Source organism: Palaemon carinicauda, chromosome 3, assembly GCF_036898095.1.
Source record: "Palaemon carinicauda isolate YSFRI2023 chromosome 3, ASM3689809v2, whole genome shotgun sequence".
Lineage (NCBI taxonomy): Eukaryota > Metazoa > Arthropoda > Malacostraca > Decapoda > Palaemonidae > Palaemon > Palaemon carinicauda.
In genome coordinates, this window is record NC_090727.1 from 87,179,361 (window position 1) to 87,194,360 (window position 15,000).

Below are 15,000 nucleotides of genomic sequence, written 5' to 3' on the forward strand. Positions count from 1 at the left end.
TAGGGATACCTAAACGTGTTAAAAGGGTTTCCGCGTCACCATGATTAGTCAAGCCTTACTAGTCAAGGCCACCGATATTAGGTTGGTTTGCTATGAGCAATCAGACCAAAATCTCCCACCATCACCAATTCACAGTGACCAGTAGCATGGTGATGAAAACTGGCCAAACCCGAGACATGAATAAACCAATCTTAATCCCCATTGGCAGTGGAACTAGCCAAGGTAGCAGGCAGAACAATCCAATGAGGGGATGCAAGAAATTTCAGGACTAGAACATGCCACATTTGGAAACTGAGCCTTGCAACATACAACGCCAGGATGCTGTCTATGGTAGAAGAATTTGATGTACAGCTAGAAGAGCTGAAATAAATAAATTGAGATATCAAGGGATTTAGTAACATCAGAAGAACTAGGAAATCTTATATAGAGTTAAAAGATGGTCATACATTTTGATTCAGAGCACATGGAAGGATCAAAGACAATGGAGTGGGTTTTCTTATCAATAAAAATCTTGTAGTTATAAAACAACTGACCAGATCCATGTAATTAACCAGTTAATGGAAAAATCAATGGAGTATGACAAACCACTATGATTGAAATTTATAGACTTTGAGAAAGCTTTTAATTCTGTCAAAACTCCAGCAGTAATGAAAACCCTTCAAAGACAAGGAATAGATAAATTTCATGTTAGAAAACTTGAAGATATCTATATGGGAAGTAAAACAATTTGAAACTCTACAAAGATAGTGAGAGAATTCTGATTGAAAAGTAGTTATACAGGGATATCTTATCTCTCCTATGTTAATCACAGTGTGCTTTGAAGAAATTTTTAAGAATTCAGATTAGGAAAATGTAGAATCTAACATAAATGAGGAATAACTTAACTTAAGATTTGCAGATAACAAAGTTGTGTGTAATGAATCATGGGAGAGACTGATACAGATGACAGAAGATTTGAATAGAGAAAGCAGAAATTAAAGACATAAAATTGATACGGGCAAAACTAAGATAATGTTCAATGAAAATATATAGACAACAAATAAGAGTTATGGCGAACCTCTAGAGATTGTTAATGAATAGACATACTTAGAACAGACAGTAAGTGTTTCCCCAGGACACGAGACCAAAATTAAAGGAGGGGTCAGCAATGAATGGAAAGCTTTTGGTAAACAAAATGAGATTATGAAACATAAAATACCACTTTCTCAAAAAAGGAAAGTATCTAATGAGTTGGACCATCTCATTAAATACTTTCCCTGGATTTGAGGCTATTCTAAGTAGTTTAAAAAGTTTGGAAATAGTATTTTCTCACGAAATGGTTTTCTTTTTTTTTTATATTTACTTCACTACAGAAAACAAGTATATATCATCGACTCAATAATTCAATCTTTATATATATATATATATATATATATATATATATATATATATATATATATATATATATATATATATTAACTCACTAAAGCCTTAAAATATAAGCTAGTTACAACTCAAATAGCTATGGAAAGCATAATGATGGTAATAACTCCAAGAGACTGAAAAAGAGCAACATGATTGCGAGAGAAAACTAAAGTAGAGGATATTCTAACAATTTGTAATAAAAACAAATGGGCATGTGCAGGACATATATAATGACATAATATATGGACATTAAGAATAACCGAATGGGTGTCTAGAGAATACAAAAGAAGCATGGCAAGGAAGAGAAGATGAGGGATTGATGAACTAAGAAAAATTGCTAGTACAGACTGACAGAGAAAGACATAAATACATGCTAACGGAAGGACATGTCTGATGCCTTTTTTTCAGCAGTGGACTAGTTACGTTTGATGATATATATATGTATATATATATATATATATATATATATATATATATATATATATATATATATATATATATATATATATGCATATATATACACACACACACACACACACACACACATATATATATATATATATATATATATATATATATATATATATATATATATATATATATATATATATATACACACACACACACATATATATATATATATATATATATATATATATATATATATATATATAAATATATATACATATATATACATATATATATATATATATATATATATATATTTATATATATATATGTATATATATATATGTATATATATATATATATATATATATATATATATAATAAAAACAAATTCAGTTATTTCTAATCTACTGTAGGAAAAAGGTCTCAGGCATGTCCTAATTCATATTTGGGGTTTGGCCAGTTTTCATCATCACACTGGCCAGTGCAGATTTGTGATGGCGGAAGATTTTTGTCTGATCGCTCACTAAAAACCAACCTATCAAGGATAGTCCTGGTTAGTACAGCTATACTGATCTTGGGAATTTGTAAATCCTTTCATCACATCAATGTTTCCCCACTCAGATATATATACATACATACATATATATATATATATATATATATATATATATATATATATATATATATATATATATATACATATATATACATATATATATATATATATATATATATATATATATATATATATATATATATATATATATATATATATATAAACTGGTATATATACAGTATATCATCTTTTTATAACTTAGTGTGGACGTGCGTACATAAGAAGGCTATACTCAAAAGAGTAATCCCCTGTTATGTGTTGCCATTTGTCTGTATCAAGCAGGGTACAAGCACATCTTTCTGCTAATATGGCCTTAGAATAATTTCCAAAAACAATTCGGCGAAATTCCAAAAATCAGGTTGGAACTTCGTTAACTTCTGATTTGCTGTCGTATATTTTCAAGATTTGGAAATGAGGAAATAAGAAGAATGGTAAGCGTTGTAAAGATTACAAAGGTAATATGAGTGTCACGATTGAGATGGTGTGGGCACGTGTTGAGGATGAATGTTGGGGAAGGAGTGAGGAGGACTTGGGAAGAACCTATTAGGAGGGAGAAGATGGAGGGGACGCAGAAAACTAGATGGCGAGATAAGGTGAAGATGATATGGAGAGAAGAGCTTTGGTGGAAGAAGATGTCTCTGATAGAAAGCACTGGAGAGGGTGCATCAGGCAACCGACCCCTTAATGTAGGGATAACGTTGGCAGAGAAGATTTTCAAGTGTTGGATGATGCTTGAGAGATTGGTATCCCTGAATCACACATAGTCGTGATTGAGCAAGGTGAACCAGTTATTCTAAGTTAATTCTAAATCAGGATAGTTACTGAAGTAACTATCATATATGAATAGATTTAACTTGATCTTAATTGTGATTTAGCAGCATTTACTCTGGCGTGAGGGAATGACCACAGTTTGATTATTGCACTGCTTCAGATGTTGGTATCCCTGATTTACAATCAGAAATACAAGATGTATCTGATTCAATGAAATGAGATTAACGAAAATGGATAATTGCAAGGATTTTTGTCCATACGAATAAAAGAACTGACGAGAAAATCCAACGAATTCGTAATGACTAAATTCATCTATTTCCTTTCATTGACGGTCTTCTTTGAACTCACCTCTCACCTTTAAGCTGAATTATTCTTTCTGCTTCTTTTCCTGGAAGATAGGGGCGAGAAATCAAACAAAAGGTTGCCAGGATGAAAACACATAAAAGCATAAATCCAGGGAGAGTATCGAAGAGGTATTTGTAAGATTAAACTCATGAAAGTACTCGATTCCTATTCCAATAAACCTTTGTTCTTTCATGGCTGACCTGGAGTGGAAATATGGCGGAAGATATCAACTTGCAAAAGGAAAGTGGCATGAAGGAGGTTTTTTTTTATTTATTGTGTTTCGGTCATTTCCCTCAATTTTTGCCGACTTGGATACCATTGTTGACCCTTGCAAATGATTTTTTGTTCCTCCTCTTCCCTTTTCTCTTTTACTAAATTCGTTATTAGCTCGGCAAAAAGAATTTTGAAATTTATAAGGAATTTTCGAGAATTTCCACTTTAACCAGAAAAAAAAGATTTTAAGCTAAAATCATAATATATTCTAATAATAGACTTTTAATCAAGATATTATGTTAACAAAACGCAGGTTCTTTCCATTTTACTTTTTGTTATCCTCTCAAACCATAACAATATAATGTACCAACGAAACGCAAGATTCCCCTATATTGTGTTTTTAATCGATCCAAATAGTACCGGACTTGTAAGTTCTTGTCGTTAAAACCCTGTCCCTTAAACATCTTAGACAACTTAACCTGAATTCACTTAACTTCGTACAAATAATACCATTGAATTGTACCATCTACAGGTTCAATCATTAAAGGAGAAAACTGCAATGTTGCATTCGAGGTTAGGTATAAATCATACAGAAAAATCTAAGCACGGGTAATGTGTACAGTTTATATATATATATATATATATATATATATATATATATATATATATATATATATATATATATATATATATATATATGTATATATACATATATATATATATATATATATATATATATATATATATATATATATATATATATATATATATATATACATATATATATATATATATATATATATATGTATATATATATATATATATATATATATATATATATGTATATATATATATATATATATATATATATATATATATATATATATATATATATATATATATATATATATATATATATATATATATATATGTATAAATATACAGTATATATATATATATATATATATATATATATATATATATATATATATATATATATATACATGCATATATATATATATAATCAACACATGCAACCGTTTCTATCATACTAGAAACGGCCTCAGACATGTCCCTAGTTATGTCTGAGGTTTGGCCAGTTTCATTGCCAAGTTGGCCACTGCATATTGGTGATGGTGGCAGACTTTGTGGATCAGGGCGATACACAAACCCCTTCACCACTTTAAGATGTGTGTGTATATATATATATATATATATATATATATATATATATATATATATATATATATATATATATATATACATATATACATATATATATATATATATATATATATATATATATATATATATATATATATATATATATATATATATATGTATATATATATATATATATATATATATATATATATATATATATATATATATATATATATATGTATATATATATATATATATATATATATATATATATATATATATATATATATATATATACATATATATATATATATATAATTTACTTATATATATAAATATATATATATATATATATATATATATATATATATATATATGAAAATCAGCCTTTTTAGTATAAAATTTTACTTTAACTTGAAACAGTCTTGACTTTCATTGTTTCATTATGTTTGCATAACTAACTATATACGCATAATCCCACCTGATGCTATTTCTCTTTATTAAAAGTGAACTGGACACAAAATTTGCTAAAATATCAAATCATGTTTTAGAATAGGCTACCTATAATCAACAAAAAAATAATTGTTTTTAGACCAGTATCTGCAGATTGATTTTATAATTGTCCTTGAGTTTTATCACTGACTGTCACATTCACAATTCGCCAGTTACTCAGATAACAGGAGTGTCGACACAATGCAAGACTTCTTGAAGTCACTGACAGAACTTTGGTTGTACTCGGGAACTAAATCCTCACAAACGGCGTCTCCCTTGCGATTGCTGGCTTCAGGAATCCTTGAGATAAGGGTAAATTGAGACCCGACAGATCCATTACTGGATCCCCAGTTCATCCAGAAAACCGGCACTCTTTGTGAGATAAGGAAGGACACTCTGTGGATCCTGCAATTTAGGGCGAATGAGCTACGCGCCATCTTCAAAGGTAGTCGGATTCAGTTCGAACGACATGGAAAAGACGTGACTAATGTGGAGAATTTGTCTACTAAATTCTTCGTTTAATTTCCATGTTGCTCTAAAAGCACATATAAATGGAAGTATTCTAAGTGTGATGACAAATTTCAAGTCATAGAATGGAATTTTAAACTATTTTTATAAAAAGTTAAAATGGTTTATCAATTTATCGGTGAATCAACTTTACGAAGCAAATCCGTAAAATGTATATCATTGTGTTAATTTTGCTATGATCGATTCTCAAAGAAAATAATTCAGATTCAACTTGTATTTTATGAATCGTATAGAAGTAACTAAGTTTGTTAAAGCATGGATAAACCTTATATAATTTAAGACATCTACTGCAATTAAATACAATTAAAATTGGTCCTTCACGGTATCAGTCATATTTCAATACAATAAAAATCAATACACCACTCATTTGCATTATATATATATATATATATATATATATATATATATATATATATATATATATATATATATATATATATATATATATATATATATTTATATATATATATATATATATATATATATATATATATATATATATATATATATATATATATATACTGTATATTATGGTTCCGTGTCAGGCCACCAAAATATACTATATCATATATTACGGTTGGTAAGATACACAACCTCCCGAGTTCCAGACTCACCTATTTGTTTTTACATAATTCTGTTACACTTGAAAAAATTAATACCCATGCTCTGAGGAGATTATAAAACTCCCAATGGTCTCATACATACACTCAAAACAAACTGGGTAATTGTTATTAAGAAATATTCAAAACAACCTCTTACTTTGATTCTTAAACGGGGATACGAGAGAGTTCTGTGAGAAACACTGGTGATCGAAATAATACACTCTTTACAAAAATAAATATATTCTATGAAAATTACAACACTGAAAGAATTTACATGAAAAATAAATTACTCGAAATACTAAATCTGAACAAAAACTTAGACTAAGACAAGAAAATAATACATATGAAAATTATCCAATCACTTGTTTCACTGGAAATTAAATTTTACACAAATATTTAATCTTGATAATTAATGAAAATAGTTAACCTTTAACACTCTAATGTTCAAACTCTTATAGAAATTTCATAAAAGTAACTGATAAACTTACGGGTGTTTAACCAGATAGCAATACAAATATACTTCACGTCTTCACATAAGTATCATGGTGCCAGTTACAAAATTTACACAATACCAGCACTTACCTCATCAAAATAAATTCAAAATTACTTTCAAAGTTTTAGTAACGTTTTAACACACTATACACGATATACATTGGGCACAAACTTAATCACTTTTGAGAGGACGGAGGTGTTCCTCTTTTGAGGAGGAGAACACAAGTATGTCGTCCACATAACATACACAGAAGGGGAGGTCCTTTAAGATGCCATCCATGAGACGTTGAAACGTGGCCCCAGCATTAGGAAGGCCAAAACAGGAGTAATTTGAACGTGTATGTACCAAACGGAGTGGTGATGGCGGCTTGGGGATGTCTTCTGGGTTCATAGGCACCTGATAATACCCCTTCAGGAGATCGAGCGTAGAGAAAACCTTCGCTTTGTGCAGGTAGGAGGGCACGTCGGCGATGTTTGGTTGGGGTTAGTGATCCGGTTCTGTTTGCATGTTCAGGCGCCTGTAATCTCCGCACGGACAGCTGGAGCCATCTCTCTTCAGAACGATGTGTAAGGGTGACGACCATGAGCTGGAGGCCTTTTGGCAAAGGCCCATTTCGGCGAACGTCTGTTTTGCGGCTGCCAATCATTCCGGTGCCAGACGTCTGAATTTTGCGAAGACTGGGGGTCCCGTCGTCTTGATATGGTGATAAATACCGTGCTTGGCAGGAGCTGTGGGCGTTTGGCGAAGTTCTGGACGGAAAACTTCCGGGTACGACGTGAGGAGGTGGGCGTAGGCATCCGTGGGTGTGCTGATGTGGAGAGCGAGGTTGGAGGGGGCGGGTTGAAGAGATGTCGACAAGTACGAGTCTGCGTTGACCAATCGTTGGTGGGTGACATCGACCAGAAAATGGAAATGAGAGAGGAAATCTGCGCCGAGGATTGGCAATGTGACGTCAGCAACGAGAAACTTCTAATTAAATATACTGTTTCCAAACGATAATGTGAGGTTCTCGTAACCGTAAGTGGGTATCCCAGATCCGTTGGCAGCTACCAAGTGGACGTCAGCAGATGTAGACAGACTACGTTGTGTCCTAAAGAGTTTCCTTGGGAAAAGAGAACGACAAGTACCTGTATCTACCAAAATTCGCACGCCCGTTCCTGTAACATGTAAAAAGAAAAGATTAGAAATACGGGAGGCCACTGCCACGAGCGATGGCCTGCTTACAGGTTTTTTGGCCACTGACAATCCTTGGCACATTTCTTCGCGGTTGCCCAGAATCTGGTGTGGTAGTAGCCAAACTGCGGCAGATGGGAGGCAGTAAGTGGCTGTAGAAGTCGTTGGTTGGGGCGCGAGTGAGTGGTGGGTGGTGGGTGGCTTTGTCACCGTTTTAGCAAGTCACGGGGTAAGCGTGAATGTCCTACGGCATTCACGTCAGCTTCAGTTGACGTTGAATAGGCGTCCTCTTCGTCAGGAGTGGAGGCATTGATGGAGGTCTTGAAGTGGCTGTCCATAAGGGCATCGGCTTTGGTCATCAAGTCCTTTATGGGTAAACTATCGACATCGATTATGGCAGCGCGTACAGGTTCAGGTAAACAGCGTATCCAAAGGGCACAAATCAGGTTCACCTCATGAGGAGAGCCGTCTGCCGCAGGTTACAGGCGAGCGATAGCGGTCATTTCCCTGAGGGCGAGCGAAGCCCTTTGGTCCCCCAACGGTTGTTGAGAGAGCTGAAAAAGCTTTGTTATACAGGCGGCTGGCGACGGCGAGTACTGCTGCAGAAAGTGTGTTTTGAGGGGGTCATACGCTATTGGGGTGTCTTCTTGTTCACAAAGCCAATCGGATATTTCCGGGAACGTGTCCTCGGGTATCGCCGCGAGAACTTAATCTGCTTTGGCGGTTAAGCGTGTCACGCCCTTGATGTGAAACTGGACTTCTGCGCGCTGAAACCAAGCGCAACGCCTCTCCGCTGGCGAATAACGAAAGTTTCAATGGGGCAACTTCCGTAGAGCCCGCATAGTACCAACGACGGAGGGGCGAGGGGGGGAGGAGGCTGGAAGGTGGCAGGAGCGAGTTGACTTCCGGGGTCACCAATGTGATGAGCCAAGAGAAGGTTGTGACTCAAAGACAGGATGAAAGCAACTGAGTGATTTTATTACAGACACTCGCCTTTATATACAAAAACTCATTGCAACAGAAAAATTCTTGTTCAACCGACACCGTACCGTTAACAGTAAACGGTGATAAAAACAGACACATTATTTCAGGTTCAATGCAACAGGAAATTTCCTGTTCAACTGATACCACATCGGTTAACAGTTAATGGTGAGAAAAACATACATGTTAGTGCGAGGGGAGAGGGAAGATACAAGCATAATATATACACGCAATGAAATGTCGTTACTCAGTACGATCTTGTAACACACGGTTGGTACACTATCTAAATAATTAGCCGTCATTTTTGACGGGTTGCATACATTAGTGTATACACACACGTACACACACACACACACACACACACACACATATATATATATATATATATATATATATATATATATATATATATATATATCATTAACATGATAAACTTTATTATACTATAAGGATATATTTATTTAAAAAATGTTGATGTGGGTTGGAGCGAATTGTAACTTATTACGCATCTTCTATATCTTTTTTCTTACCCATATCTAAATGTCGCACGGTTAGCAGGCGAACTGCCGAAAAATTTGCTAACCACTTTGGTACTGCCTATTGTGTCTAGTGGTGGTGGCAAGTGTTATTTTTGTGGATGTAGACACAAGAATGAAGTCGGTGACATGTAAGGCCGGCAGGTGATGGGATATTTGTGTTTGGCAATTTCCTACTGGGGTTCAAGGCCTGTGATAATGAGGCCATTGAAGTGAGTGCAATACAGTGTATTATGGATGTTATATGATATTTCATTTGGAATTGCCCTTATTGGTAATTGGATTCTATGTATATATACAGTAATGTTTAATGATATGGGTAAATTTAATTTGATGCCGAGTGTTTTAGTGGCTACAGTACCATAGTTTAAAGTGGTATTTATTTACATTGCTATAAAAATAGTTTTTGTTAAAAATATACATACCAATATGGATTGTTCATGTAAATTACTAGAAGGGTTGTATTAAGGACAAATATTTTTTTTTTATAATTAAATCGGGAAAATTAGGGAAAATTCAAAATTTGTATAGCTGGTTGGATTGTATTATTTTTTATTACATGGAATATGTATTTCAGGTTGAAACTTATCGTTGGCAATGAAAACTGTTACAACTTATGGTCCATCCTTGAACATCCCAGTACATTTCAACTTCAACCGCCATGGGTGTGCAAGAGGAACTCGTCACCCTGAAGAGGAAGAGGGCAATCAGCAAAGGAAAGTTCGCCAGGAAGGTAACTATGTGCAATGAAGGAATTCAATCGAGGTGATGATTTATTAGTGTTAACGAAGAACTGTGAGGAAATGGTTGAAGCCTTTAAAGGCTTTGAGTATCAAAATGATGAATTGATACATTTTATATGTGAAAACGAGGATAAGCTAGCCAATAGTAATTTAGAAGAAGCCCAACAATATATTCTAGATAGTGAAAGATTAAAATGTGAAGTAAGTGCAAAAATATTCAAATGTGTCCAGGATGTAAAGGCAACAGATAAATCGAAGGTTAAAGTAAAGAAATTTGAACCACCAATGTTTGAAGGTGATTTAAGAAACTATCCAACTTTTAAGGAAGATTATGAGAATTTAGTTAAGAGTATATATGGCACTGATCCATATGCTCTCAAAATGTGTCTAGGTGGAGAAGCACTTCAAGCAGTGAAGGGCTCAGGTGGTAATTATGATGAAATGATTCAACGTTTGGATGATAAATTTGGGAATTCCACAAAGATTGTAGACTTAGTGGTTGGTGAGCTTAGATCTCTAAAGAAAATTTATGATAATGATACCAAAGGATTTATTAAAATGGTCGATCAGGTTGAGCAATGTTGGCTTGATTTAAAAAAGGTAAATCTCTCTGATGAACTTTATAGTGCAAACGTTGTCAGCCATATAGAAAAGATTTTACCTTCACTTCAAAAGAGAGAATGGGTAATTAAAGCAGATGAGGTATCACTAACTAGCAATCTGTTTCCTGAGTTGTTGAAGTTCTTACAGAAGGAGAGAAAAATTTTGGAATATATGAATTCTAATGTTAGGAGTAGCGGTAGTGATATTAAGGCAACAGTCCATCATGTTGACAGCACAGTTGAAAATGAATCGGAATTGATAGAATTGGTGAAAGAAATCGGGGAAGAACAAAGTATAAAAAATAAGGAATTTGAATCTTGTATTGTTAACTTGACAGAAATGGTTAAAGGTATTAAACCTAAGGCTGATAGTAAGGGGATAGGATGCCTGTTACACAATTCAATTGGTCATGATATAACAATGTTATAAATTTAATGGTTGTGGTAGCAAAGAAAGATTTGAGATTATAAAAGGTAATGGAATATGTTTTAGGTGTCTAAGGGGATATCATACTGCTCGTAGCTGCAAAGTTGGTACATTGTGCGATGTCATCATTGAAGGTAAAGGGCCATGCAATCGTAATCATCATCCACTGTTATATTCCGATAGAGTAGAAAATAGTATTCACAAAATGATTTCAGAAAAGGGATTTGCAGTGTTATTGAATATCAGTATGGTGAGTAGTAAGAACATGCCTGTTAGTGTATTGTGGGATCCAGGAGCGTATATTTCATTCTTAACAAATAGGATGGCTAAGAAATTGGGTTTAAGTGGAAAGCATATAAATTTATCCATGATCAAGGTGGGCAATGCGGTTGAATATCACTCAAGCAATGAATATTGTGTACCACTAATTGATAAATCTGGTAAGGTTTGGAATGTGAATGCTGTTGGAATGAATGAAATAACAGCCAAAATCAAGAAAGTAGACTTATCCAGGGTATCTGAACTTTTTGAGGGAATATCAAACTTAGAGCTGAATTGCCCACATGGGGAAATAGATATGATTGGTGCTAATTATTGTGAAATATTGCCAAGGGTTGTTGAAACAAATAAGGGTCTCCAGTTGCTAGAAAATCAGTTTGGGTTCAGCATACGTGGTAGATATGATGAAATTACTAATCAAGTTAATACTAGTAATCATGTGTTTGTGAGAATTCATAAACTTTCAAGTTTAGTAAATTTGAATGAAATCAATATTGAGCCAACAGAAAATCTAAAGGATCAGTTAGATAAATTTTTTGCCATAGAAGAAATGGGAACAAGGGTAACCCACAATGTATCAAATGTATGTGAAGAGGTTGTCCTGGACTCAATTATGTAAGTTTGAAAGAAGAAAAGGAAATGAAATTGATTGAGGAAGTATTAACGTATGATGAGAAACAGAAATGCTGGTTTGTAAGGTATCCTTGGATAAAAGAACCAAATCAATTGAAAAATAATGTAAAGGTAGCAAATGCCAGGTTAAGAACAACAGAGAATAGATTAAGGAAACTTGGGAATGAGTATGCAATGAAATATCAGATAGAGATTGAAGATATGGTTAGAAGGAGAGTAGCTAGGAAATTAACTAATAAGGAGATTCAAGAGTACAACGGCCCAATTCACTATATTCATCATCATGAGGTGTTGAAGCCAGAATCTAGTTCAACCCCAGTGCGCATTGTCTTCAATTCTTCAGCATCTTATATGGGACAGAGGTTAAAGGATTTTTGGGCTAAAGGGCCTGATATTTTGAACAGTTTGCTGGGAGTGTTGTGTAGATTTAGGCAAGATAATATAGCCATAGTGGGTGACATAGCAAAGATGTACCATACTGTAAAACTCAGCACACTAGATGAACATACACATAGATTTGTATGGAGGGACTTGGATGATAGTAGGCCACCTGATCAGTATGTTCTTACCACAGTAACATTTGGAGATAGGCCCAGTGGTACTATAGCTATGGTAGCTTTGAGTCATACAGTAGAACAATTCAGTAAGGAATCCCCGGATATGCAAGATATGATTCTTAATAATACATATGTAGATGATATACTGTATTCTACTGATGCCATTGAGAATGCAATCAAATTGATATAGGATACTGAAAGGGTATTGTCGCAGGGAAGTTTCAGAATAAAGCACTGGATAGTCAGCGGGCATTATGAAAACTGCAATATAAGAATAATAGAATCTGATAGTGAGAGAATCTTAGGTTTAAAATGGAATCCTGTAGATGACTATTTTTCCTTTGCTGTAAGACTCAACTTTACACCAAGAATAAGAAAGGTTAGGAGTGGTCCAAATTTAAATTTAAGTGAATTTGATTATAAATTTCCAGAAATATCAACACGCAGAAAGATATTGAGTCAAATTGCATCGTTGTATGATCCATTAGGGTTGGTTATACCAGTATTACTCAAAGCTAAGATCTTGATGAGATCCATGATTTCCAAAAGAAACTCGAATGGTGGTGGAATCAAGTGGGATGATCCACTTGATAATTCCATGATGAACGAATGGAAAGCGTTTTTCAAAGAATTGTATGGACTTGAGTCATTAACTTTTAGAAGACCCTTAAAGCCATCTAATGCTTTTGGTAAGCCGAACCTAGTAATATTTTCTGATGGTAGCACGCAAGCATATGGGGCTTGTGCATATGTGAGGTGGCAAATCAGTGATAATAAGTTTGAATCAACTCTGATAATGGTGAAATTATGTGGTGCTCTCATAGCTGCTAGGATGAGAGAACTCATAGTAAAGGAGTTCTCATGGGAGTTTGAGTCAGTCTATCACATAGTTGACTCGACAATTGTAAGATCACAAATTCAAAAGGAGTCCCATGGATTCAACACATTTGTGGCTGTACGCATTGCAGAGATACAAATAAAAACTGATTCAAGGGAATGGTGGTGGGTTGATTCGATTCAAAATGTTGCTGATATGACCTCTAAACCGTGTAGTCCAGAAAAAATTGGTGAAAATTCTGCCTGGCAAAATGGACCAAAATTCCTAACATTACCAATTTCAAAATGGCCTATCAAACAAAATTGTGAAATTGAACTAACTGATAGAGTAGGTGTTGTCATGGCTGTTGCTAAAGTAAGTCAGAACCATGTTATACACATGGTTGATGTTAATAGATTTAGTGATTATTACAAACTACTAAGAGTTACATGCAGGGTAATGAATGTTTTCAAATGCAGATCCTTTAAGGGTATGCAGAGAACCAACAGTTCAAGGAATTATTAAAGCAGAACTAATGTGGGTTAGAGAGATGCAAAGGGACATGACTGATTGGAAAGTAAGGTTCAGAAGATTAGGACCTTCAATTAAGAATGGAGTCATAGTAGTAGGACAAAGAATTTCTAAGTGGCTAAAGGAAAAATGGAATAGAGAAGACTATATGTTGCTACCAGCAAATCATTCAGTTACTAGATTGTATATATCATATGTACATGGGGTTGACCATGCAGGCATAGAGACTACTTTGGCAGAATTACAAAGAAAATTCTGGATTCCAGGGGCCAGAAAAATAATAAAGGCAATAAAAAATCGATGTGTGACATGTAAGAAGTAAACAAAGAAGTTAGAAGACCAATGCATGGGTCAAATGAGGATAGAAAGAATGAAACCTGCTCCACCTTTCTATTACACAGCTATAGATTTGTTTGGACCCTTAACAATAAGAGACACGGTTAAAAGGAGAACTTATGGTAAAGCCTTTGGTGTTATATTTAATTGTTTAGTTACTAGAGCTGTTCACTTAGATTTGACTGAAGGATACAGTACTGATGATTTTCTGACCACATTTCAAAGGTTTATTGCTATTAAAGGAGCTCCTAAAGTTATATATTCAGACAAGGGAACTCAGTTGATATCAGCAAGCAAGAAAATAGAAAACATTGGAGAAAAGGAAGGGGTAACTTGGATATTTAAT

At 34.0% G+C, this 15,000-nt stretch overlaps 1 protein-coding gene across 1 annotated transcript; it reads left to right on the forward strand.

Moving 5' to 3' along the window:
• Positions 1–12,587: 12,587 nt before the first annotated feature.
• Positions 12,588–14,312, forward strand: LOC137632579 (uncharacterized). Its single transcript, XM_068364610.1, has 2 exons — positions 12,588–13,056; positions 13,402–14,312. Exons 1-2 carry the CDS (start codon positions 12,588–12,590, stop codon positions 14,310–14,312), a joined length of 1,380 nt encoding a protein of 459 aa, XP_068220711.1.
• The last annotated feature ends 688 nt before the right edge of the window (positions 14,313–15,000 follow it).

What these genes read in the sequence shown, in the direction of transcription:
- LOC137632579 (XM_068364610.1), top strand. Translation starts at nt 12,588, where the DNA reads ATGAAATATCAGATAGAGATTGAAGATATGGTTAGAAGGAGAGTAGCT. An exon ending in TCATACAGTAGAACAATTCA is followed by an intron (nt 13,057 to 13,401) that starts GTAAGGAATCCC and finishes ATAAATTTCCAG; the next exon opens with AAATATCAACACGCAGAAAG.